General features: G+C 38.1%; 1 protein-coding gene across 16 annotated transcripts; it reads right to left on the bottom strand.

The window, feature by feature from the left end:
• Window positions 1–83: 83 nt before the first annotated feature.
• Window positions 84–22278, bottom strand: znf740a (zinc finger protein 740a). Of its 16 annotated transcripts, none has more exons than XM_014973171.2 (21): window positions 21943–22278; window positions 19910–20072; window positions 19475–19657; window positions 18971–19117; window positions 17528–17648; window positions 17199–17282; window positions 15133–15216; window positions 13705–13788; window positions 13227–13310; window positions 11806–11889; window positions 11390–11473; window positions 10774–10857; window positions 9310–9393; window positions 8884–8967; window positions 8279–8362; window positions 7797–7880; window positions 5527–5610; window positions 5004–5087; window positions 4203–4286; window positions 3661–3779; window positions 84–2937 (listed from the first exon to the last, which is right to left on the bottom strand). In XM_014973171.2, the coding sequence occupies exons 2-21, from the start codon at window positions 19952–19954 to the stop codon at window positions 2764–2766; spliced, it is 1965 nt and encodes a 654-aa protein (XP_014828657.1). In that variant the 5' UTR covers window positions 19955–20072; window positions 21943–22278; the 3' UTR covers window positions 84–2763. The 16 variants fall into 16 exon arrangements, with proteins under 16 accessions (XP_014828657.1, XP_014828658.1, XP_014828665.1 ...); XM_014973172.2 differs by lacking the exon at window positions 21943–22278 and adding an exon at window positions 21631–21899; XM_014973179.2 differs by lacking the exon at window positions 13705–13788.
• Window positions 22279–24843: the final 2565 nt, after the last annotated feature.

The raw sequence follows: 24843 nt of genomic DNA, 5'->3' as shown, positions 1-24843 counted from the left end.
CCGGTGTAAGACACAGCAGGGATCATATATGCTTTGGCACATTTGACTTTCAGTTTCATTAATAATAAAAAAAAAACAGCAAGTCCTTTACAAATTCTTTATTTTAGCATAATAGTAAGAAGCCTCTCCTCTGATTTTCATACAGCTGAAACTAATTGGATCACAAGGGTACATATTAGTTAGCCCATTTTTACAATAATTCGTTGTAAATTTTTTTTTTTTTAGGAAGTTATTCTTATGCACTTTTTCCTACACAAAATAATCAATAGAGATCCTATCTTAACTGAGGACCGTAACTCTGCATGCAAGACTAATAAAGAAAAAACAACTAATCTGTGATAGCTACTGTTATGCTGTTGTTCATCTAATACCATTATCAATATAATTTACTACAAATACCAGGGACTTTGTATAAGAAAAGCAAACATTTTCCTGTGATACTACATCATATAATGTCAAAATTACAGAACATACTGGGCTCCCAACTGTACTGATCCAAATCTTTCTGTTCACCTTCTGTGTCAAAGAGAAAACAAACTTGTCAAAGCCTAATATCTAAGACAGACTGAAAGGAATAATAAAAAAAAATTAAATTTCCATGTTTTTCCATTTCATTCCAGTGTACAATTTCATCTGAATAATAAAAAAAAGAAAGGTCCTTAAAACAACCATAAAAATGTGATGCGCTAACCCTTCCTTTGATCAGTCTGAAAAACAAAATCTCATAACGAGATCCGAGATGGAAGGATTCTATTGCGTTTTAATGATGGAAATGATAATACTAAAAACAATAAATGACAAATATTAACAAGCAACATCTACATACTGTATTGCCCTTTTGCATTTTTTTTTTTTAATATGTGCACACGCCGGTGGAGTCCTTCCACAGACTGGGAATAGTGTTTCCAAAGCAAATTACTGCATTTCTTTAAACTTGTCCCATTTTTTCTGCCATAATTTCAGCCAAATCAATTCACTCAAAACTGAACCTTTTCTCTGTGCACAATTTACCAGCTGCACAACTTTAGCTAAAAAAAAACAAAAAACAAAACAAAACATCCCAATTTCCTTACAATTCTGACACATTGAAGCAAATACAGAGGCCGCAGAAAGCTTCCACATTTGGTTAATGGCTTCAACAGCATGTCGTCCAGATCGGCACAATACAGGTTAGACAGGTCGCCTGGACGCAGCACTTCCTCCATTCAGCACTGACCTTTCAGGGCCAGAAGCTGCTCGGTAACAGCGGGGGCTGAGAAACACGACCAGCAGCTGATTGGCCGCTCGAAAAGATCCCCTCCAAAGTTCATGATGCGCAGAAGAAACCCAGTTATTTCAGCGGCATTTAGTACAATAACTCGTGTATTTCAAACTTAAGGCTAAACAAAATGACGTGATCCACATTTACACACCGGTCACATATCTGGAAAAAAAAAAAAAAAGGAAGCAATTTGTTAAAAACCGCTGAGCACTACCTTCAGGACAGTATGCTGTGTTACAAAATTAGCAGGAATAATGATCAAAATTTTTCCATCAGAAAGAGGAAGTCTGTTTTCTGAAGCTTTCAGCATTCAACAACTGAGAGCTTAGTCATTTTAAAACAAAAGAAAAAATAAACAACAAAAGGCTGGTAAATGTATCTGAGCCACAGCCTAAAAACACAACAGAAAAATAAAAGGCAACAAACAAAAAAATAATAAAGAAACATACTAAGGCCACAATATTCTGTATACTGCTGCTAATCTCACAATGTGACGAGCTGTACAAACAGTGAGACTCGGGGAGGCCGACCTGCACCGGTTTCCACCCAAACTCTGGGAGAGACGTTTTTCTGACACAGCACTGGAGACCTCAGTATTTACACACACTGGTGAGAGGACAGTAATTGTGGAAGAAGTACTGTTACACCGCTGTCCTCTGAAACTCGCGAGTCGACACAAAAAACCCGATCTGGTTTACAAACATCATTTCAGACATACGGCTTCCCTCAGGACTCGACTGCAACGGCGCCGTCTCCATTTTTACTCTTATTCTGGCCCATTTCACGCATAAAAAGACAACACTCAAGTCCAATCGAGATTAATATACATTTTCAATTATTTACACCGATTAAAACTGGGCCTTCCCTGCTGATCGAGTCGGCAGAATCTAGTGTATCAAAACACTGAAGGCGCCAGTCGATGCTTCCGGTAAAAACCTCTTGATAAGCGGCACCGAAAGGCAAACCGTGGTCCCAATGACGCGGAGCTTCCACGCTCGACCTGGAGGGAAAACTCAGTTTTACCGATTAAACCTGAGTGACGATTCTTTTGAGGCTAAATGGGCCATTTAAGAGGGAAAAAAAATTACCAAGTTGCTCCGATAGTATTTTTCCACCATTTTTTTTTTTTTTGCAAATACATTAGGACAAACAATATCCAGTTCCCTTCCCGAGGAGTACCACCAAATGCAGTTTGTTTGAACAATAAAAACCTTTTTTTTTTCTTCGTGGGAACAAAAATGTTCAAAACAGGACCACTGACCACTGTTCATCACAGAAAAGAGTATCATTTAAAATAAAAAACAGGGAAGAAAAGGGAACACAGTGAAATGTAAGTATATAAAAAAAAAAAATTTGCCCCACTGTCATTAATAATCCCAGGACTGGAGCTGAGGGAGCGGTCTGCGCTAGAACGTGGCGCCGCTCTGCACAGAGGCGAGAGGAGGAAACCCTGCGGCTTGTCCCATCTCCGCTGTAGTTATGGATCCCGGGAAGGCGTAATGTCAGACAGCCAGCCGTCCCGGAGGTGGATGCAGGGGGCTCCAGGTCGGGGGCGCAGGCGGGGGCTCCTGCTGGTACGGGCGTGGTTCGCAGCATGGCTGGTTCTCTACTTTGGCTACGCTGCGGCCCTGGCACAACCGCCGATGTCGCAGCAGCCGGTCTGTGCGTGAAAAGTTCTTCGAGAGACAAAAGGGAAAATATTAGATAAATCCATCTTTCACTAACAAACGGCACAAAACTTAAAAGTTTTGAGGTTGATCTGAAATCATTTAAAGCTAAAAACTGGTACGTTTCCAAAGTCTACCCAGTTTCAAAAGTGTGGACTTACTGAAAATTATGTTTTTATGAAAATCAACAATGGGGGCCAGTTCTAACCCTCGTTGGTCCCTCAATTTCTGTTGCATAATTGTACGCGTGTTTGTTTTTGATGCATAAGATTTGGATATGTTGTGCAGGTTCCATTTCTCATTCATTTTTTTTTCCACTCAAGTCTTAAGCCTTACGGTTTATTAAGCCATATTTTTTTAAATAACTAACTGTTGAGACTTAATTATTCTTTCTTATTCGTTTTCCTCTAATTTCCTGGTTATGTTTTCCATTTTCATAAAAAAAACTAAAATCAACCTGCACCTATGGTCACTTTGGGTTTATATTAAATGATTCTGCTTTTTTAAATTTTTTTTGTAATAAAAAATAATTAAATACAGTCTTAAGACGTTTCTCTTTAGCAAAACATTCAGTTCATTTTCGTAGATGTTCATTTAAATCTCTTCTGTTTTATCCATTGTAACTGCTTTCCCCATTTTTAGCCATTGGAAATTGCAAGCAGGAAAGGGAGCTATAGATAAGATGCATTATCATCATGACTGGATTTGAACAGGCTTTGCTTCCTGACCTACCTGCTGGCACCTTTCGCACTGATAAGGCTTCTCCCCACTGTGAACGCGCTTGTGTCTCTCAAGGTGGTAGCGCTGAATAAACCTCATATCACACATGTCACATGCAAATGGCTTCTCTCCTGGAAGAGCACACAAATACACAGTCAATGCATCAGTCTTAGAGTCTTGAGTCAGCAAAATGGCAAGAGTGTGAATTTAGATTTCTTAAGAGAATAAATGTCCAACACTTATATCAGTTCAGGGGGAAATAACTCTTCTATTAAATGTCAAACAGAGTACTTTGAGCTGCTTTTCTAAAAAAATAAATAAATAAATAAAAAAAAAGGCCTCGTCATCAACTCATTATGTGTAGATCAGAGTGGAGTTTCTCAATTTCATGGCCCAGATCTAAGCAACACAGAGAGGCCCCCACAAAGCTGGGGCGAGTTTCTTTTAGGCTGGTTCAACATCCCATCAAATGACTTGACAATCCAAACTCGAGTTTGTTGTTCATGCACCGGTGCCTTTTCTGGGTAACAGGGGCTCGGCAGAGGAACGCATACCCGTATGAGTGAGGCTGTGTCTCTCCAGGTGGTTACGCTGAATAAACCTCATGTCACACATGGAACAAGCAAACGGCTTCACCCCTACACACACAGAGCAATATATTAGCCCTACCACCCACAAGTGCAAGACAGACAGGGTTTAAGCTCGAGCTAGCCCTGCAAAAAGGGAATTCATCCTGCACAGGAATGTAATGTGCATTTTGTCGTTTTAATGTAAGCATTCATGCAACTAAAAATGGCTGAGTAATGTTTTAACATGGGGCTACAGTACTGTGCAACAGTCTTGGGCCATTCCTCCATTTACATTCTGGTAAAACATGGGGAAAATAAACCAAAGAGTTCAGAAAAAGTGTACAGACAATACGTTAGGGAACTCGGCTCTTCAAATTTTCAACGTTTTGTGAAGTTTGAACTAGACATTTTACTTTATGTGATTGAAATGTATACGGTACAACAACTAAAAGATGCTCATTATAGTGAAAAAAAAAACATTGCTTTTTAAGCTTTTCAGCATCTGGAAAGAAGTTTTCAAGTCTTGCCACAGACTCTCGGTCTGGACTTTGACTGGGTCATTCGAACAAACGAGTATGCCTCTACCTGCAGCTTCTAGCAGGTCGTCTTCCTTCCCTGTACTTGGCTTCCCATCAATAGCTACCAGCTTCCGTCTTACTGCTTCAAAATATCAACCCCACACTGTGACGCCGCCACACGCAGCGGATGAGAATCCCTACGGCTTGAGCCAAAAACTTTTGCACAGTACTGTAAACGATGCAAGAGGTCGGGTGCACTGAGGCGTACCAGTATGAGTGAGGCTGTGTCTCGCCAGGTGGTAACGCTGAACAAACCTCATGTCACAAATGGTGCAAGCAAAAGGTTTCACACCTAAACGCAGAGCATCAACATGTTAATTTCAGGGCTTTTACTTCACTTTTCACAATCCATCAATCAGAAATGTACTTGAAACTTGTATTTACAATTGATGGGTTGTTAACCACTTCTCAATTGTTTAAAACGGTCAAGTTACATATGCTCTAAATTTGTTTGAATGCGATTAACATTGTGTTTCGTTTTTTTTTTTTTTTTTTTGTCAAATTATGTATCCACTTCTAAACACATCTCATGAGCTGATGATGTATTCAGTCCTGGTCTTGTTTATTTAACATGTTACTTTAACACACAGTGCACCAGAGTTTAAAAAAAAAAAAAAAAGTAAACGTGTCCCTTACTTTCACAGAAATATCAACTGTCTGAGATAATTGAAACTTGATAATGCATGAACAAGCTGATCTCAGTGACATGGGTAAGGTGGGCGGACGCATACCCATATGAGTGAGGCTGTGTCTCGCCAGGTGGTAGCGTTGAAAAAACCTCTTGTCACACATGGTGCAAGCATAAGGTTTCACACCTAAATGCAAAGTAGCAGTATTACTATTATATCACTTCAGCTCTCATTTCCATTCTTCAACAAAAAAAGGTCTAAATTATTATTACTTAACTACACATTTTCCAAGTCATGCAACACAAAGATGTATGTATACACGTTTCACATGTTAACTTTAGGGTACACTAGTCAGCAGCAAAAAGAATCAAACGACTGACCACTGTACTTACTTTACAGGTTGATAAAGTTTGCTCTTTATGACATGGGGAGTTAAAATCATTAACTTGAAAGCACCAGAATCATTTGTGTGTGTGTGTGTGTGTGTGTGTGTGTGTGTGTGTGTGTGTGTGTGTGTGTGTGTGTGTGTGTGTTGTGTTAGTGACTCGTCGAGTAAGAGGGAAGTTTAAACGTTTCAACGGAAGTGAATATTTTTCCTCTAAATAATTCAAGTGAAGGTCATAACTATATTGTTAAAGTCATTGAACATGGTCAAATTCATCTAAAAACAAAACAAGACTTTTCTTACCATCGTAGAAAAACAAAACAAACTGATACGAGTTTTAAGCGCACAGACCAGATGTTGATAATTCTGTCTGTTTGATGGATTCCTGAGTTTAACACGCCAAATGCTTCACAGGAGCCAAGTCGTTTTTGATAAATTACTTATGAATCTAAAGAGGTGTGCATAGCAGTGGGGACGACAATATGGTGTTGTTTGTTTACCATATAATAACAGTGACAAGAATGAGTTACCCTAAGTAAACAATCTAAACAATTATGTTTTAGATTAGAATAATTCAAATTGATGCTTCTGTTGTTGCAACCTATTTTATCCGCTAGCGGATCCATTTAGGGATGGACAATATGGCATTTATCTATATTTAACACTTCAAAATCTAGAAAGATGCGTCGATCAGTTTTGTAGCTCTGGTTTTTGTAAACCTTTCACCAACTGATACAGATTTCAGGTTGATTTCTCTCTAAGAACAGGAAGCATCCTTAAATGAGCAGAGACAACATCAACATGTGACAGAGCAGGGCTTGACCAATTAAAACATTTATAAAGTGTTGATCTATTAAACTCTTCTCTTTAGTACCTTAGATTAACAATTAGCATGGTTAGCATGGTAACCCTAACCCAGACATTTCAAAATTCATTTAATCGTTTTTAAATCTGACAGGCAGAGAGGCTGGAAGCTCAAAAAGACAAAAACAAACCAACTGCAGTTTTCTTTTCAGCCTTCCTGTTATCTACCAGAGGTCTTACTCTCCCATAGCTTGAATGGACTGCAGACATTTATCAAAATATTATGAAAAAAGTTTCAATTTAAACACCGTCTCTGTTTCATTCAATGTCATTTTTAATGCCTATTGGTAATGAAAACAGCAAATTTTGAGTCTTCATCCCACGGAAACAAGTTGCACAGAGAATTGTTGGTTGTGTTTAGGTGTGTTGCGTTCGCAGAAAGACTGGACTTTAGAGAGATCACGGTTGAAATTGCCCAAGTCTGATCATAATTTCTTGGTGAATCTCTAACATTCATAATGTGCAAACAACTTTTTCACAGGAAAGACAAGAGCATTATGTCGAGTACAACTGTACTTTATTATTGAAATACACTCCATTACAAATCACTTAGCCAAACTAAATGACTTTATATCAAATTATAAAAGGTAAAAACACCACTTTACCACTCATGCAACTTCTCACTTCTCACTCTTACTGCTTAAAAGTAGGTTAATGAAGCAAAACCTGAGAGTCTGAGCATAGAACAGCAGTGTACAGAATGTGCCTAATAGATTATATGATCCGATATTACCAAATCACCCACCCCAAGTACCACCAGGCCATCAATAAATGGTGCATCTCAAATGTTTAAAGGTGCATTGTGTACTCTTCTGCATTTCTGTTGCAATACTTGATGTAGCAGTCTAGTGAAATAGTCTAATTGATAATGGGTTAATTAGATATTTAGAGCCATCTGTGCCCTGTAGGTCTCTTTCTACATACAGTCACATATTTATAGAAAACCCAATTGCAATGAAATCTTTCACACTTCTCATCCCTTCCATCTTCACTGCAATAAATACCATAAGATATAGTGAAAATGTCCATATCGCCCATCCCTAGGATCTGGAAACACTTTTGACGCTGGTTTAAAGTAACAGTGTCCTGTATATTGTGAGAGGGCGAGTGCACTGAGGCGTACCAGTATGAGTGAGGCTGTGTCTCGCCAGGTGGTAACGCTGGACAAACCTCATGTCACACATGGTACAAGCAAAAGGTTTCACACCTAAACGCAGAGCATTAAAGTATTATATACAGAACCGTCTGGGCTTTGTGTTCACAATCCATCAATAAGCATGACACTTCAAACATATAGACGAAATTGATGGGTTGTTAACCACAATAATTGCAGGGGATTGTTTTGGTTTTTTTTTTTAGTTTTTTCCAAGAAAATGGTATCCGATTTTATTAGAGAACACATCAAACTATATGAACCAATTCAAATCCACAATTTAACACATCACATGAGCTGATGATGTTGCAGTCCTGAATCCTGTCATCTGCTTTAATATTCAGCTTGAGAGGATATAGATTACTATGCAAGCTTTGCTGGGTGAACATCTGATGAAACATAAACACAGTTTATAGATCTTAGTGACATGGGTAAGGTGGGCGAACGCATACCCATATGAGTGAGGCTGTGTCTCGCCAGGTGGTAGCGTTGAAAAAACCTCTTGTCACACATGGTGCAAGCATAAGGTTTCACACCTAAATGCAAAGTAGCAGTATTATATCACTTTGCCTCCTTTTCACTTGTTTAAATGTATAATAAAAGTTTAACGTTATTGGTTATTAACCACACAAAGTGCCTAATCGATTTCACATTGTTAAGAACTAACAATAAGAAGGGTTAAATGCTGATTTATGAATTATCCTGTTTATCCTTAACAATACTGTCCAATGTCAACAGGTCTTTGTTAACTTTATAATTACAGGGTTCCAGAGCAATTTCCACGTGAAGTAACGATCCAGAACAAACTTTAGAGTTCAGTCCTTTATGTTCATTTCAAAATATGATATGAGAGAAAGATGGAGATCTAGAGAAATTGAGATGGAAATTTTCCATTTTCTCGTCCAGAGACGAACCTGGAAAATACATAACCTGAATTCCAGACTTTGCAGGAACCCTGTAATTAGCACGTTCCTGAGACGTGAATGTGCAGAAACGTGAAGTGAATGAACAGAAAATGTGCACCCTAAAGTCTGACTGACGGTGGACAGACCCGTACCCGTATGAGTGAGGCTGTGTCTCGCCAGGTGGTAACGTTGAAAAAACTTCATGTCGCACATGGTGCAAGCAAAAGGTTTCACACCTAAACCCAGAGCATCAAGAAAAAAAAAATAAAAAATTTATGTCTCTACAACAAAAAAAAAAACTATGAGTCTAAAATCCTGTTTGGTAACAAATGAGCCAATATGGTTTAATTATTAACTGTGGTTAATAACCAATGTCATAATCCTAAAGTAACTTACAAGTGTACAATATGGTTGAAGTAAATTACAAAATGGGTTGCACAAGACCCGTGTGTACAACCTAGTGGAAATCAAGCTATCTGAATCTGTGACTGAATGCAGCTATGATAACATGAGAGTCTAGATCAGGCATACTACAGCATCCTAATCTTGTGACGGGTTTAGGATTGGCAGAGGCATACCCATATGAGTGAGGCTGTGTCTCGCCAGGTGGTAGCGCTGAAAAAACCTCTTGTCACACATGGTGCAAGCGTACGGCTTCACCCCTATGCACACAAAGTATGAGCTTTAGCATTAAAAAAAATAAATAAAATAAAAATTAAAAAAAAAACTCAACTGCCAAAAATGATCAGTGATAAACTTTACTAATTGCTTTAGTAAAGTTTGGCTGCACGTATCAGCGCTCGGTTTGAACTGGAAATCCCAGCTTGCTTCACAAACCTGCTATCCAAATCGATTAAAAATAAATAAATAAATAAAAAAAAATAAAATAAAAATAAAAAAACATTTCCACATCTCTAACTGCCACTAATCTTTGGCCGTTAAACTTGTTTAAAACAAAACAAAACAAAAAAAAGAATAAGTTTGGGGGTTTTCGGGAGGTGTTTATAAGTGACCAGACAAGCGACTGGGGCCTGAATCTACCAGAGGGGATCGTTCCAACTCACAAAATGCCAAATAAATCCTAATTGCGATCATGTTTCCAACAAACCCAAAAAGGATTTCCTGATTAGATTTGTCAAACTAAATCACGCTGATAGCAGGAGACAATTTTAGGCAGTTGGCAAACAACTGTTTTCAACATTAGAGCATCTGTTGTGCTTTCAGAAAATTAGAAAATAAAAGTTTAACTTCTGAAAGTCGACTTCATTCCGTCATTTAAAATCTTTGTAAAATCCAACTTACAAAACAATATCAACATGAGACATATTTACAAACAGTTATGTATGCATGAAAGTAGATGATTGTTTCCTGACCATAACTTTGAATGTGAAATGACAAAATGACAAAATTCAGCTAATTTGCTGGGGTTTTTTCTTTGCCCAGTAAACCAAAACGTTAACGTAAAATTAGTGCCCATTCTGAGCGCAGTTCCAGTTCGATATGGCCTCACAAAGTGCTTCCTTTTGTGTGTGCGACTGCAGGATACGCTAAATGTACATCTCTCAATCAGACTAAAGTTACAACTGCATGAATCTCTGATTTGCAGGCAGCAATTTAGCTTTCATTGCGCAACAATGTAAGGCAAATTTGATCTTGAGTTTTAAAACATTGATTAAGTATTTTATTAAGTTTGCTTTCTGAAGATCTCTGGCAAACATCTCTGAGTTAAAAAATCATCAGTCAGGAAGCATGCACCAAGATATTCCAGGGCTGCAGTAATGCAATGACGGCTAAAAAGCCTGATTTCCACGTTCTTCCTGGTTGTCATGTCATTTCATAAACAAAGAACAGGGAAAATGTTCTAACACACCGACGATTTGTAAAGATGCTCCAAGACTAAATCAGCAACTGCCAGGATAGTTATAAGCAAGCATTACAAACTCGAGTTTGAAGCAGCCATTCAACCATTAATGCGCACTGCATGCACGACCAAAGCCAGGAAGCGATTGGATGGAGGCAAATATGAGTAAATGAGCACATACCTGTATGGGTGAGGCTGTGTCTCTCCAGCTGGTAGCGTTGAATAAATCTCATGTCACACATGGTACAAGCATATGGCTTCACCCCTAAAACGCAACAAAATTAGAGGTATTCAACATCAAGACATGAAAAACCATCTACATGAATTTATTATCATTTATTCCATCATGCTTTAATAGTTAGAGACATTACACTAACATAGGTTAAAAGAGCAGTGCAGTTTAGCTTAATACATGTATATAAAGCTGTTCATAGCTTTAAGCAGTTTTGTTTTAATTTCATGCTGAAGCTTTATAATAATTTCACCAAATCTTCAGAGAATGTTTGTTATTGATCAGCTTCATAACTGCACTTAATGCACCTTATAGTGTAATGTTTCTCTCATTGAAAACAAGCAATAGTCAGCAATGTGCATGCAAAAGTACCATTACAGTATCAAAAGTCAAGGTAATTGACAGAATCACTTCTGCAGTGGACAGTTTTCCAACAAAGCCTAAAGATTTATCGACAGTCGTATAATTAAAGTATGGAGAAGGGATTATGAATGTCATTTTTAAAAGTTCTTTTTTTTTTTTTTAAATGGGAAAACTTTCACAGTGAAAAATTAATTAATCATACCGGTATGAGTGAGGGTGTGTCTTGCCAAATGGTAACGCTGGAAGAACCTCATGTCACACATGGAGCAAGCGTATGGCTTCACCCCTAAATGTATACAGTACCAGATTTTAGAGACAAGAAAATCTAGTCAAACGAGGGCACAGCTGCATGATTTTTACATATACTAATATCTATTTTTCGTTACAAATGCTCATTAACCTTTACACCCAGCTATTTCTGTGCAGACATAAAGACGTAACATCAAATATAAACAATACAGAACAAACTGTGTTCGCAACTTAGGTTTAATGATTCAGATAGACAAAAAAAAAGGTATATTTTTTTTAGTGCTGACAAAAGAATGACCCATACCATTGACACAAAATGTCTAGAAACCCCTAGCACTGTCAAGAAAGAGGGTTAAGTAAAACTTCTACCCGTGTGAGTGAGAGTGTGTCTTGCCAGGTGGTATCTCTGGAAAAATCTCATGTCACACATGGAGCAAGCATATGGCTTCACCCCTGCACACACAAAGCAAAGTTTTTCTTGTAAAAACGACAAAATGAACTCAACAGGACACACTTACTTACAGCTACTCCTCAGTAAATATGAATATCATTGGAAAAAAAGTTGATTTCTTTCAATAATTCGATTCAAATATTGAAACTGACACACACACACACACATTGCACAAGTGTAATTATGGTTTACAGCTAATAAAAACCAAAAATTCACTTTCTCAGAAAATCAGCCTATTATAGAAATGTTATATTTATCCCACCTTATGGCCTACATACGCATGGGACTGTGGAGTTGACGTTTGTCCACCAGACAGTCGTTGACACTGTCAAACCACAGCATGTCACCGCTAAAGATGGTGGCCGTTTAGAAACCGTATCCAAGCATAGAGATGGAAAAAATAAATAACAGCAACCTTGTAAGGATTGGGAAGCAGAACCCATCCAGGAGTTTCTGGGCTGGATATCTCTGCATCAACATCGGCAGATTGTAGTCATTTTTTAACATCTAAATATGGAGTTAATAAGTAAAGCTTATTGATAATAAGTCAGTAAGTTTTACAACAAATGTTTATTTCCATCTTGTTTGCGTTTTGGAATTGGGTTGACCATGTGGTATTTGTTTGGGAATGTGGCAGTAATAGTGATGCGGTGCAGGACGGTGGTTGTTTCTTTAGAGTGTCAAAAGGTTAGAGAAATTTATAGAACATAATTCATATCTGTAAATATCAGTTATTGGCCAATAGCAGCAATATTTCTATCCGATATCCGCCTAATTTCTTTAAATAATTTGTGTATCCCTATTTCAGATCAAGTTAGAGTTTCTGTAACAAAAGCCATTTTTTTGAGTTGGTTTTATAAATAATCCAAATTTTCTGAGAAACAGAATTGTAGGTTTTCCATTAGCTAAAAACCATAATTATCCAAATGAAGACCTGTTATTTATTCCGTGTGTGATAAATCTATACTTGTGGGTTACATTTACTCAAATAAAATGATCTTTTCAATTGTATTATAATTTACTGAGGTGCATCTGTATTTTATGTATCCAGACATGCCAAGGAGGACCAGAACTGAGACAAAATACACATCCAACTAACATTTTCTAATCTGTCAACATTCATGAAACACGGACTTTGATTATTCTATAACCTGCTTATAGTGAAAGGGCTGTTTTCAATCCAGTCAGGAATATTTTCAAGTCAGGATTTAGCGGCTACACACTTCATACACATGTTAACAGCTAAGACGCTCTAATGCTAATAAATATTTCATGTTACACATGACTAGTAAATTTGGGTATTTGGGCACCGATGAAGGAAAGAAGGGTGAAACCATACCCGTGTGAGTGAGGCTGTGTCGTGCCAAGTGGTGGCGTTGGAAAAATCTCATATCACACACAGAGCAAGCGTATGGCTTCACCCCTACACATACAAAAGTATGTAAATATTCAAAAGAAACCTTGAACATTTGACCATCAACTATTTCCTAAGTGAGGTTTTTTTCCCAGTTATACATTTACACCATGTGTCATTTTTCATGTGGGTGTGTGTGGTGAAGGTTATTTCACTGGAACAACAAAAGAAAAATGGCAGGGATGATCTTAACAATTGAACAGAATATAGGCAGTGTTCACACACGCACAGCTGTTTCATAAAGTATTCATACAGTTAATAGAAAAATGCTAAGCTTGAACTTAGCCGATCTGCTACATGTCTGGATACATCCACAAGTGTCTGAACACTAGTCTGTCTTGCCATTTGAAATCTGCTAAATCTCTGCCTTCGGTGGAAACTTCTAGAGTGAGCAGACGCATACCGGTGTGTGTGAGGGTGTGTCTTGCCAGATGGTAACGTTGGAAGAACCTCATGTCGCACATGGAGCAAGCGTACGGCTTCACCCCTACATACACAGATTATCAACAAATTAGCTACGCCGTTACTTTGGGATTACGGGGAATTCATAACAACCAGTTTATTCCTTCATTCACTTTTTATGTTAGTTTAAAAGAAGTTTGGCAAAATTATTAGCAGGTATTGAGGTGATCAACTTTCAAATGAAATGGAGTACGTCACAAAACAAAATTTAGGGATGTTTTAACAATGCATAGAGGCTCTGAGGTGGTAAAAGCTACATTTCTATGAGATAGGAGGGGGAAAAAAGTCAAAAAATGGATTTGAAGTCCATCAAAATTAAAACTGCAGAAATATTACAATGAGTTTTCCCAATTATGTTGTAGTGAGGCCGGTCTTCCTCAGATTTTAACTTTCTTGGAGAAAGAGCGCCCTTTCCCCAGGCCTCTCTAAATTTGCATCACTGGACCCTAGACCTAGTCAGAACAAACTTCTCACCCATGTAAATGTAAATGTCACCCAAGATCTTGAGCTCTAATAAGTAATTAAGTAATTATGTCTTTTATTCATTGGTATGGCTGCATGTTTCATACAAAAAAACAAAAAAAAAAACAATTGAAAACCAGTTAAGTCATGAAATTGTTATTTTACGTACAATGAATGTTCATAGTGGAACCTCTCAAAATCTGAAGGAAGGGATTGAGAAAAAATAAATTTCCTGTCTTATGGGTTTTAGGTTTTATTTTACACCAAGTCCACCTGTGATCAGCTCATCAGTGCCTTGTGCTTTCACACTGTGGCCAACAATGGGTATTTCTAAAGTACAGGACATTTACTTTCATATGACCAACATAAAACATACAAGAATGTCAAAAAATAATTTGAAAAAAAGAAAATGTGAGCAACAGTAAAAGTGAATTGTTTTTGATGCAATCATTAACATCTATTTATGCCTGTTATACTGTCTGATAGTTCCAACTATTGTTTGTATTTGTGTACATTTACAAATTGTCAGTGTGTGGAAGAAAGCCCATCCAAAAAACAAAAGTAAAAAATGAGGGGGGGAAAAAATGTAAATATATTTCCAGAAACCCTTTAAGAGCTCGTCAGTCTTTACACAGTTAGGATAACCATTACTATTATTTTATGATGAGTATTAGCAGATATTTCTAACACTTAATAAAAAAAGGGCCAGAGCTAACCTGAAATGGTTTGTTCCACAAAATCAAATCCTACAGCCTGTGTTTTTCTTTCACCCTGTGTGTTTTTTTTTGTTTTTTTTTTCTTCGATCAAAGTCAACCTTCCCTTTCCCTGCGTAAGAATCAATCCACTGACTTTAGAGTCCACTCAATCACGCTAAACAAAAACTGGGTACGGTAAAAGAACGCATACCCGTATGAGTGAGTCTGTGTCTCTCCAGGTGGTAACGCTGGAAAAACCTCATGTCACACATGGAACAAGCAAACGGCTTCACCCCTACACACACACAGAGCATACAAGCATTAGCTAGTCAGTCTGGTAAGTAGAGAATAACTCAGGAAGAAAAAAAAAGTAAAAATAAGAAATTTGTAACGTGTGTATGGGGAAAAGACAGATGCAGTATTGGCAAAAAGAAAAACAGTAAATGTCAGCTACATCAATGTGGATTGGTAGATTAGCCCAAGGTTAGTTAGCGTCAGTTTCTTACAGTGAATAACTTGGCAGCAATAATTTACTTAAAACAATTATTTAGAAGGTTGACTTACCCAGGCTGTTTGATAGCTATTATGTAAACATTCCCCCAATTGATGTCCGCAATTTTTTAATTGTACACAATAAGACATTAAGGATTCAGTATTTGATCACCATGCAGATGCTGTCAACACAAACCGAAGAACATACATAGTAAGAAGGGGCTATGTATTGCATGATTTGTGTTGCCTGTGCTTTAACAGCTTAAAATCTGCACACCAGGGTCCACAAGTAAGAGTCCATCATTAAGTCCACTGTTAAAAAGTCTTCACTGCAAATCTAATTCACTTGTTAAAGCACAGAGGGGTGAATATTTTTGGTACTGTAGCCAGAACAACAACATACTAAAGAGTAAATATGGTCAATTTTGTAACGTGTTGGCGATTAAACCTCTACATATGAACAGAAATCCAAGTTATTTTTAACTGAAACTCCTCGTGTATTTAGAGACGGCAAAGATGCAGAGTCAGCTCTCCAAGAGTTTTACATCTTATGCTGCGATTCAACATCAAACAACTTTAAGAACAAAATTGTAAAAAAATTAAGTCAAGGTACTCTTAACCTATTAATGTGATTTTCTAGAAGGATTCTCAACCATAAGCAGTTGTACACTTACAGATCCAACCGCGTGTAATATGGCATCGAATAGCAGTGATAATGGTCGCAAACCCCCATAAAAAAAACAGTTCAGATAAAATTATTACAATTGCAATAATAGTTTTTTTTTTTTTTGTAGGAATTAGGGATTGGAAAATATTGCATAATTCATTATTATTTTGTGAAAGAAAAACTATTGTTAAAGGGATTAGTAGTCGTGTTTCCACAGTTTCATGAGATCGTCAATAAATCCTGCGTTTCAAAATATGACTTAAAACAATTATTTCACTGTTTAGCAGCACAGTTGCACAACTGAATGTAACTATTGGGATACAGTAGTCTTTTTTATAATATACATGTTGTCAAAAAGATTAATCTTTTGACCCTTTTTACCGTAATTTTTAATCACATTTGCAATTAATCCCACAAAGAACCATGATAATGTCTTTTCTCCATATCAGCCATCTCTGGGACAAATACTTGTTACTTTTCTGTTTTAAATAAAAGCAATAGTATAATGCAAGACAATGTAGTCAAAAAAATGTACGTGTAAATACAATGACACGATAAATTAGCGGTAATTTCACTGAAGGTCTGATACCATCTAAGCCTTGGATCAAGTAGAAAATGCCAAGTTTAAGTTTAATCTCCACTGTTTGTATTTTAAGACAATTTAAATGGCTAACAAGTATCAATATAGAGTGAGAAGCTGAAATTAGCTTCTGCTTACACCAGATCTTCCTGTTCAAAAAAAATGTTCACCAATCCTTAAATAAATGTTAAAATGACCAAAACTTCCATCAAGTTTCACGTTTCTATAACTACACCAGCTAATATATAATACACAGTCAAAACTATTAAAAACAAAGAAATTCACGCAAAGAGTTTTTAATAATGGACTCTGGACTACAGGACCACAATGGCTTCTATTCTTTCGTTTTCCGATTGTGGGGACAAATAAAAAGGCTGCATGTTACAATTTGGAGCAAACAGATTTCGGGGCTGGCTTTGTTGGAAGTTACTGTCCACAGACAAAAATGAATCGTCAGCATCTGTCCCTTGATTTATGTGAAAGACTACATGCGTAGTCAGATTTATGTAAAAAATGGGCACGGCTGAAGGACGCATACCCGTGTGAATGAGGCTGTGTCTCTCCAGGTGGTAACGCTGAATAAACCTCATGTCACAAACGGCACAAGCATACGGCTTCTCCCCTAAACCGAAGAGCACCAGTTTTAGTTCAAGTCCCCCCACAGATACCAGTCAGCTGTGAGGCAAAGCTGTTACCAAACAAGGCTTTAAGTAGGCCACTGGAAAAAGCTCACAACTGCTGCACACTTCTAGACTCAGTCCAACTTAAACGTTTAAGGCCTCTTTCAACATTTGATTTAAATATTCAGTCAGTAAAAGCTGTTCTGGCTTCAAAGAGAAGTCGAGCTACTGCAAGCAGCTACCATACCTGTATGAATGAGGATATGTCTCTTTAGGTGATATCCACTTCTAAATGCTCCGTAACAATGATCACAAATAAAATTTTTCTGCACTTTGGAGGCCGGACCATTCTCATCTCCCCCTGTGCCCTATGAAATAAGCAGATGGACAAAAAAAAATCATTTTAAATACAGGCTTAAGAAGAGTGTTGCACAAATGCTCAATGTGCAGTAGACTTTAATGCAAACAGACGGGTGCATTTGGATACAAAAAGAGTATCGTGGAGAAGTTTATTTGTTTCAGGAATGAAATTCAAATGTTACATTCATGGTATACATTGTGTTATACACGCCGACTAACATAAGTCATGTTTGTTCATTTTAATGATTATGATACAGAGCTACTGAAAACCTGAAAGTCTGTACTTCAGAATATCATTGCAAAAAAAACCCTGTCCCCACACACAAAAAAAAATATATTTGACAGAAATGGAAGCCCATGCAGTGAACTGTATGCACTCCATACTTCTCCTGGGGGGTTTTTGGCCTTTCTTCCTTCAGAAACTGGGGCCTTAATTTCCAAAGTAAATGTGGAACACTTCTAACGTCTTGTTCAGGCGCAATATAAGAAATTCACCAACTGTAGTCGACGTCCTGGATCAGGACATGTTCTCCTTCCACTCAACTTTTCATTAACAGTTTCATGTAACACCCAGAAAATCCAGCTTCTGTAGGAACGAGCTTTAGTTGCTTACCCTTCTAGCTGAGGGTAAGTCAGTGTCTGCTGGATACCTGCCATGTAATCGGGTTTCCCCTGACTATATACTAACATGTCAGTTTAAAAAAACTAAAAAAATCTTCCTATAATCTTGCATAATATTCTGATTGTGTGAAAAGTGGGGTTTTCATTAGCCGCAAGTCCTCATCAAAATTAGCTAAATTAAATGCTTTATTGCTGCGTGTAATGAAACTTTACATCAGTTTTCCTTTGTGAACTGAACATCAGACGCCCCTTTTATTCAATGTGACCGTTAACACAATCAAAATTCATGTTAAATTGTTTATTCCACACAAAACACTAAAATTAATGCAGAAACAGTCAAACTGAGCTTTTTCCTCGAAGCACAACGTCAATTTTAAATGAGAAAATCTCCCAGTCATGTCAGATGGCCTTAATGCCCTCCTGTTACTGCTCCCCCTGTTATGCTCACAACTGCAGTCATTGTGCTCCACTTCACTCCCCTCCCCCCCTTCCTCTCCAGAGAACCTCCACCCACCCCCTCCACATCTTTCCTGTGCTCCTCCTCCCTCCCCCACACAAACAAAAATGTGCACCCTTGGATGATCCAAGGCAGCCACACATCAGCGAAGTCGAACGCTGAACGCGGTGCGCGCGCGGGGAGCCGAGCGCACGTTCATGAAATGAGAACACAAGAATTTTCCCAACAATTTCAACAATCCAGGCTACTGACCTTCCCTCCCCTTCCTTCTTGTTCTCTCACTTTACAGGGCGTCACTGATTTCCTGTTCTTTTTCTTCTGCTGCATGTCTTCGTTGGTCCTCATGTCCTTCTCATCCAGCAGGCGGGGAGCTTGGAATTCACCTTCCTTCCTGATAAGCTACGGAGCAAGAGAAAGTTAATTATTTCCCCATTTTCCCAAAGGTCTCTTCTTAGCGCTGTAAACAGAGGTTCTGATCGTGGCCAAAAACCCAAGCAACAGCAGCGACCTTTTACTCTTGATCATACAGTATTTTCAGTTACCGTCAGAAATAAACTGCGTCTCTAATAATTCATGCCATTTTTTAATATGATTTTGTTTATGACAAATCTAAATTACGCAACAAAACTGGTTTATCCGAGAATAAATTACATGCAAAAATTGTATAAAAGCAAAAAGGTTTGCAGTCTTCACACTGTGAAAGCCTAGCAGTTAACCCCCACCCCCAGCCCCCATATTTCCCATGCGAGTCCTAACCAGGGGTGGGCAGCTCATTCCAGAAGGGAGGATCATGTGGCTCTGGGGAGCACGGTCGGGTCCGTCTCTCTGAGGCGGTGCATGGCCGAGCGGAGCCATCATTTTTTTAGGAGGAGCAGCCATTGTACTGGCCTGCATCAGGGCCATGCTGGACAGGACAGCTTCGCAGCCAAGCAGCCCCGCCTGCATGAGGAAGAGGAGGAGGAGGGGAAGGGGGAGAACAAAAAAAAAAAAAAAAAAAAAAAAAAGGACGCAACACTTTACAAACTGTATCAAGTCACACAAAATGAGCTGCAATTTGAAATGAACTACAGCTAAGACAGTAGTAACAACAGTGGCGGCATCCGCCAAGCTATTCATCAACGACAACATCCTGAGTGACACAAGACTGCAAGTAAAACTATTTGTAACCACTTTGGTGTTGTCAAAACAAACCCATTTCATATGGTCGCGGACTGAGCTGCTGGGCAGATGTGACATTGCTGTGGTATATGTGACCGCAGGGACAGGGGTGGGGACAAGGTCATCCAGAGATCCGTCAGTCAGGATGGTCGGGCTGGTGGGAAGCCACACCCACCTCACTCATCTAGTACTAAAACTGAGGAAGAGGAGGATGTGGACGAAACAGACAGACATACAGTTACAACTGCTTCATTGGCTGCCTTTACGGACACATAATACAGAGCAAGTTCATGTAAACAGATAACTTTTCTTTGCACAAATGATTCCAGGTAATGAACACAGATTTTTTTTTTTTAACAACAGGACTCACTGTAGCTAGGAGTGAATTTAATCTGGCCTAATACTTCAGAGTTTTATCCTATTGGGAGGAAACGTAGACCAGTTTCAGTTCTTATCCGTTATTTGTTTTTTTTAATAGGTTTAACCAATAAAAGTGCTACATTACAATTGCATCTAAAATTACACACAATCTATAATTCAGTGATGATTGAGAAGGATAAAATCAAAAGAAAAAAATACAAATGGTAAAAATCAGATTTTAAAGATGATTTTAATTTTTTTTTTATCAAGCCTTAGTTAAACCTTTAAAATATCTATCATTTAATTATTAATGAAAATACCACATTCTACAACAAGTAATGTGATTTTTGGATGTTACAAAGATTACTCTCAACAGTTTACAGATTTTTATTTACATCCAAAATAATTCACAGGAGTCTGCCTCTGAAACACATTTAACTCACATACATGCCATTGCTCTTTCAACAGAAATTATCTTGACATAAACCCTTGACATTTTTTACTAGGGCATCAATTACCCCAGAATTTCAGCCTTTAAATTTAAGTAAAGTCTTAATTGGTAAGTCAATAAGTCAATCCTGGCTTTATCTTAAACTGCTCTGAAAGCTCACTTGTGTGAAATAATTTATTTTAGCATAGTGTGTTAAAATACACTTTGGATTTGACATTTAACATAAACAGGATAACATTTATGCTTTTAGAATTTGTTATTTCACTGCTCTACTGTGTAGAAACTATTATATTTTCCTCATTAAAAAGCTAGTTTAATACAGTTCGAGTAATTTATTTGTTTTCCATTATTGTATGTAACTACATTTAGGATTGTGCTTTTTGAAGAAAAAAAAAAAAAAAAAAAAAAGGCAGACAAAAGCATGATTAACCCCCCCCCCCCCTTAACAAATACAATGCTATCAATATATTCGATTTTAAACAGAAACATCACGAAGACTTTAGTTTTTTATATATATTAGATTGGTGATGGGACTAACTCATGTTTTTCCATCATAAAAGCTTCAAAGCTTCTCAGTTCACTAACGTGAGCTAACGTTAGAATAGCCAGACAACTAACGGAACGCTACAGCTAATGCTAATTTTTTTTAAAAAGTACATAATTTACAAATGTTTGTTGCCGTTTGGCTAGTTAAAATATAGAGAATTAACCTAACTAAAGGCTGACTATATACTAAACGTACATTTTCAGCACATGCAGTAGTGGCCTTCGTCCTGCCTCTGAACCCTGCGTTAGTTTAGCTGCTGTTTGAGCAGGCTAGCTAACAGCAGCTAACTGCTCGGTGGCGCCCTCGCCCACTCTACCGCTACAGACTAAAACTCGGAGCAAATCATGAGAAAACGTTTACTTCGGATTGATACAGCGGTTTCGCCAGAGTATATACCTCACAAGATGGATCGCTTCATGTTTTTCCCAGTTAGATTACTAAAAAAAGAAACCACAAGCTCAACTGGTTCCAGACGAGTCTGGGCTATAAAGACATTCGTGATGGCCGTCGTTACGAGTGCCTCCCCCTCCCGATCATTAAGCTAACATTTGTTAGCATCCCAGCACTGGCTAACACTGACGCTGTAACAATGCATAACCCCGCTTTACTTCCTTCTTCGACTGTACGTTTACAAAATGAGCACACAGACATCCAAATGCATGATTAACATTACATAAACACTGAAAACTATAAAATTTTTCTACGTACCAGCTTTGCTCGCCGACGTTTTCTGCACCGTCTAGTTTACAAACACAGGAAACGCCACAGGATGTAGCCCACTCCCCCACACAGCAACAGCAGCAAACCCTCCTCAGCCGAAGAGAAAGGGCTCATCTTCTTCCAGCTCCCCGAGAAGCCAGAGTGGTGATCAAGCTGAAACGGCAGAGAAGACTGTTAGTCCATTATTATTCCTGATGTGGAGACGCCCACCACCGCGTTAAGGTTGATAAATGTTGTTTGGGGGGTTGAGAGTTGGGGGGTGGGGGTCTTCCTGGCCTCTCTCTCAGCTCACTGGAGATTCAGACCACGTCTGAAGAGGCGCAGATGAAAAAAAAAAGGGGAGTGAGCTCTTAAAATGACAGAGAACAGGGACGTGTGTACAAACTCTGGGGAGTTAGAGTAGTTTTTATGCTGCCCTTTGCCCTTTTGGATTGAATCATCTACATACACAAGCCTGAGCAGAGATAGCAAGATTAGTGATCAATTAATTATTATATCATTGGACTTATATTTCCTTTAAATTGTGCCACATTTATGTGTTAGAAAAACTGATTTGTCGATTGCACACATGAAAAACGATCTAAATCCTTCCTACCAATGCCAGCCATCTTTGCAATGAATAATTCACTTAACGAACAGGGCCTCCATAATGTGTTGAAGAACTGTTGGCTACACGTCCACAACAGCCTAGCACCTCCTCCTAATACGTGTCACACTCTTCCTGTAGGATGGCTAGTCATTTGCCAGTGTGGCTGTGTTGGTCATTATCTTCCAAACTAATCCTACGAGCGGTCAGAGCTGCAGAAAGCTTTTATGTTATCTCCACTTTCAAATTCTTCAGGTAGTCGGATAAATTCTGAGCATTGACATGTTGGAGGATTAAATTAATTGGATTGCCACTGGTTTCAGAACCCTAGTTTGATAGCTCTGCGTTGAGATTGCAGCCAATGATCACAAGCTTTGTTTTTTCCAGCATCACACTTCCTTTACCAAAAGACATTTGGCATTGGCAGAGGGCATTTGGTCAGCTGTAGATGGATACAATCAGCTTTATTTCCTTTGCAAACATGGAACCATTTAAAGGGAACTAAACTGGCTTCGATTTAGTGCCAACAAAATGCTCAAAGATATTACCTGCAGGTTACATAATGGCTCCATACTTTGGTTTTTACACCAGGTCTTAGTATCTTTGGCAGAGTGGGGATGTTTCAGCTCCTTCTGGAAAAGGAAACCAGCCTCTTTATGCAGCTTGTCAGAAGAGGAAAGCATGAAGTGCTCTATAACTTCCTGGTAGATATAAATGCTCAGTAAAACACATTGGACTGAAAGCATTTCGGATCTTGTGCCTCGCCCCTCTCTCTCCAGACTCTGTGACTTTGATTTCCAAATAAAATGCAAATTGTACTTTTGTCAAAAGAGAGAGAGAAGGGATGATGTGTGACGGGGCGGTGTTAGGAAATTTGATGTTTAATTGGTTTCATGACACGCCAGAAGATCACGGACTGCTTCTCCACATTTTCACTGACAGCCTACAGTATGCTGAGATTAGCTTCATCTGTCTGCTTATTAACTTATCATTTTTACATAAGCTAAACTAAATTGCCTGTTAATGGAGAGAAATTATTCTTACTGACTTTTATTACAAGCTTTCACGATTTCTTGCATTGCTGGTAGAAGAAAAATATTAGAGTAGGAGTTGGATTATAAAATAATTTTCATGTAACTCTAAAATAGCCACTAGTTATATGTTCTTTTGATTTTTGATTTTTTTTTTTTTTTGGTCATTTTAGAAACGCCATCAAAAAATCTTAAGCATCAGAAAGTTATATTGATGATAAATCATCTTGCAAAAGTGGAGAATAATTGAAACAAAGTGTTTTGGTGGAGTAGGATCTCTGGTGTATGCTTTCCAAAGCAAATGTAGTAAAATCCAACATTGCCTGTGACACCGCCATTGAACATTCTCAGCATTATGGTGCCACATTAAGCTGTTTTTATTTGTTTGAGAGCATGCAACAAGAGGCTTCTTTGAGAAAGGAAGTTTGTGTTCAGTTCTTCTAATAAATTCAAAGACATACATTAGATGTGTTGCAGTTTGCATTAAAAGCTGTTGGATGTGTAATTAGTCCAATTCAGAAACAACCGCTGGAACACACAAAGGACAAAAGGGGCTCAACCAAGGGAGAACTTTTCTTCGTTCAAAGAAATCTCTTCTTATTTAGAAGGCAAATACCATGCAAACATCTAACTAACTCCATCCTTTACTCCCCACCCAAAAAAAATGTGCTCTCTTTTGGATGTACTTGATGAGAAGGAGAATCCACAAATGTGTTTGTTTTAACGGGTTTTCAGTTACGTCAGTGTTGGCCAAGCATTCATGGGTCCTTATGCAGGATTCACTTGGGGTGGTCACTCTCGGTTAAGCATATAACCCTCCTGTCACCACAGAAACCACTGTATTTTTTTGAGTCTATCGAAGAATCATGATTTGTGCACTTAACACAACGCATTTTGAAGTTAAAATTGTGAAACTCGACACTGTAGTGATACATTTCACATTATATTGTAATAATTAATTTATAGTTAATACGATTTTAGATAGTGTTTTTGAATTAGACAGCTGCAAATGTTTTTTTTTTCTTTGACTATTACATGTAAAATCCAAATATTGTACTGATAAAATGGATTTCTAGTACAAATGTATGTCATGGTTTACAATTATTTGTACAGTGGTCTGCAGAAAGCCATAAAGAACTGCCATAGGGAGGCTAGGACACAAAAGCTCATTGTCAAAGAAGTTGGCTGCAAACAGAGTGCTGTAGGCAAGAATAATAATGGAAAGCTGAGTGAAAGGAAAAACTGTAGTAGACAAGTAAGGATAATAATCAG

This window comes from Poecilia mexicana, unplaced genomic scaffold, assembly GCF_051168715.1.
Source record: "Poecilia mexicana isolate PSO_F unplaced genomic scaffold, ASM5116871v1 scaffold_5, whole genome shotgun sequence".
Taxonomy (NCBI): domain Eukaryota; kingdom Metazoa; phylum Chordata; class Actinopteri; order Cyprinodontiformes; family Poeciliidae; genus Poecilia; species Poecilia mexicana.
Note: the sequence above shows the minus strand (reverse complement) of the source record. Positions and strands in the feature narration are given on the sequence as shown.

Excerpts from the sequence above, each read along its gene's own strand:
- znf740a (XM_014973171.2), bottom strand. The coding sequence starts at position 19,954 with ATGTCACATCTGCCCAGCAGCTCAGTCCGCGACCATATGAAATGG. Across the intron at positions 19,118-19,474 it reads GAATGAGCTGCCCACCCCTG|CTTATCAGGAAGGAAGGTGA; the intron begins GTTAGGACTCGC and ends CTTGCTCCGTAG. Across the intron at positions 5,088-5,526 it reads ACACAGCCTCACTCATATGG|GTGTGAAACCTTTTGCTTGC; the intron begins GTATGCGTCCGC and ends CTCTGCGTTTAG.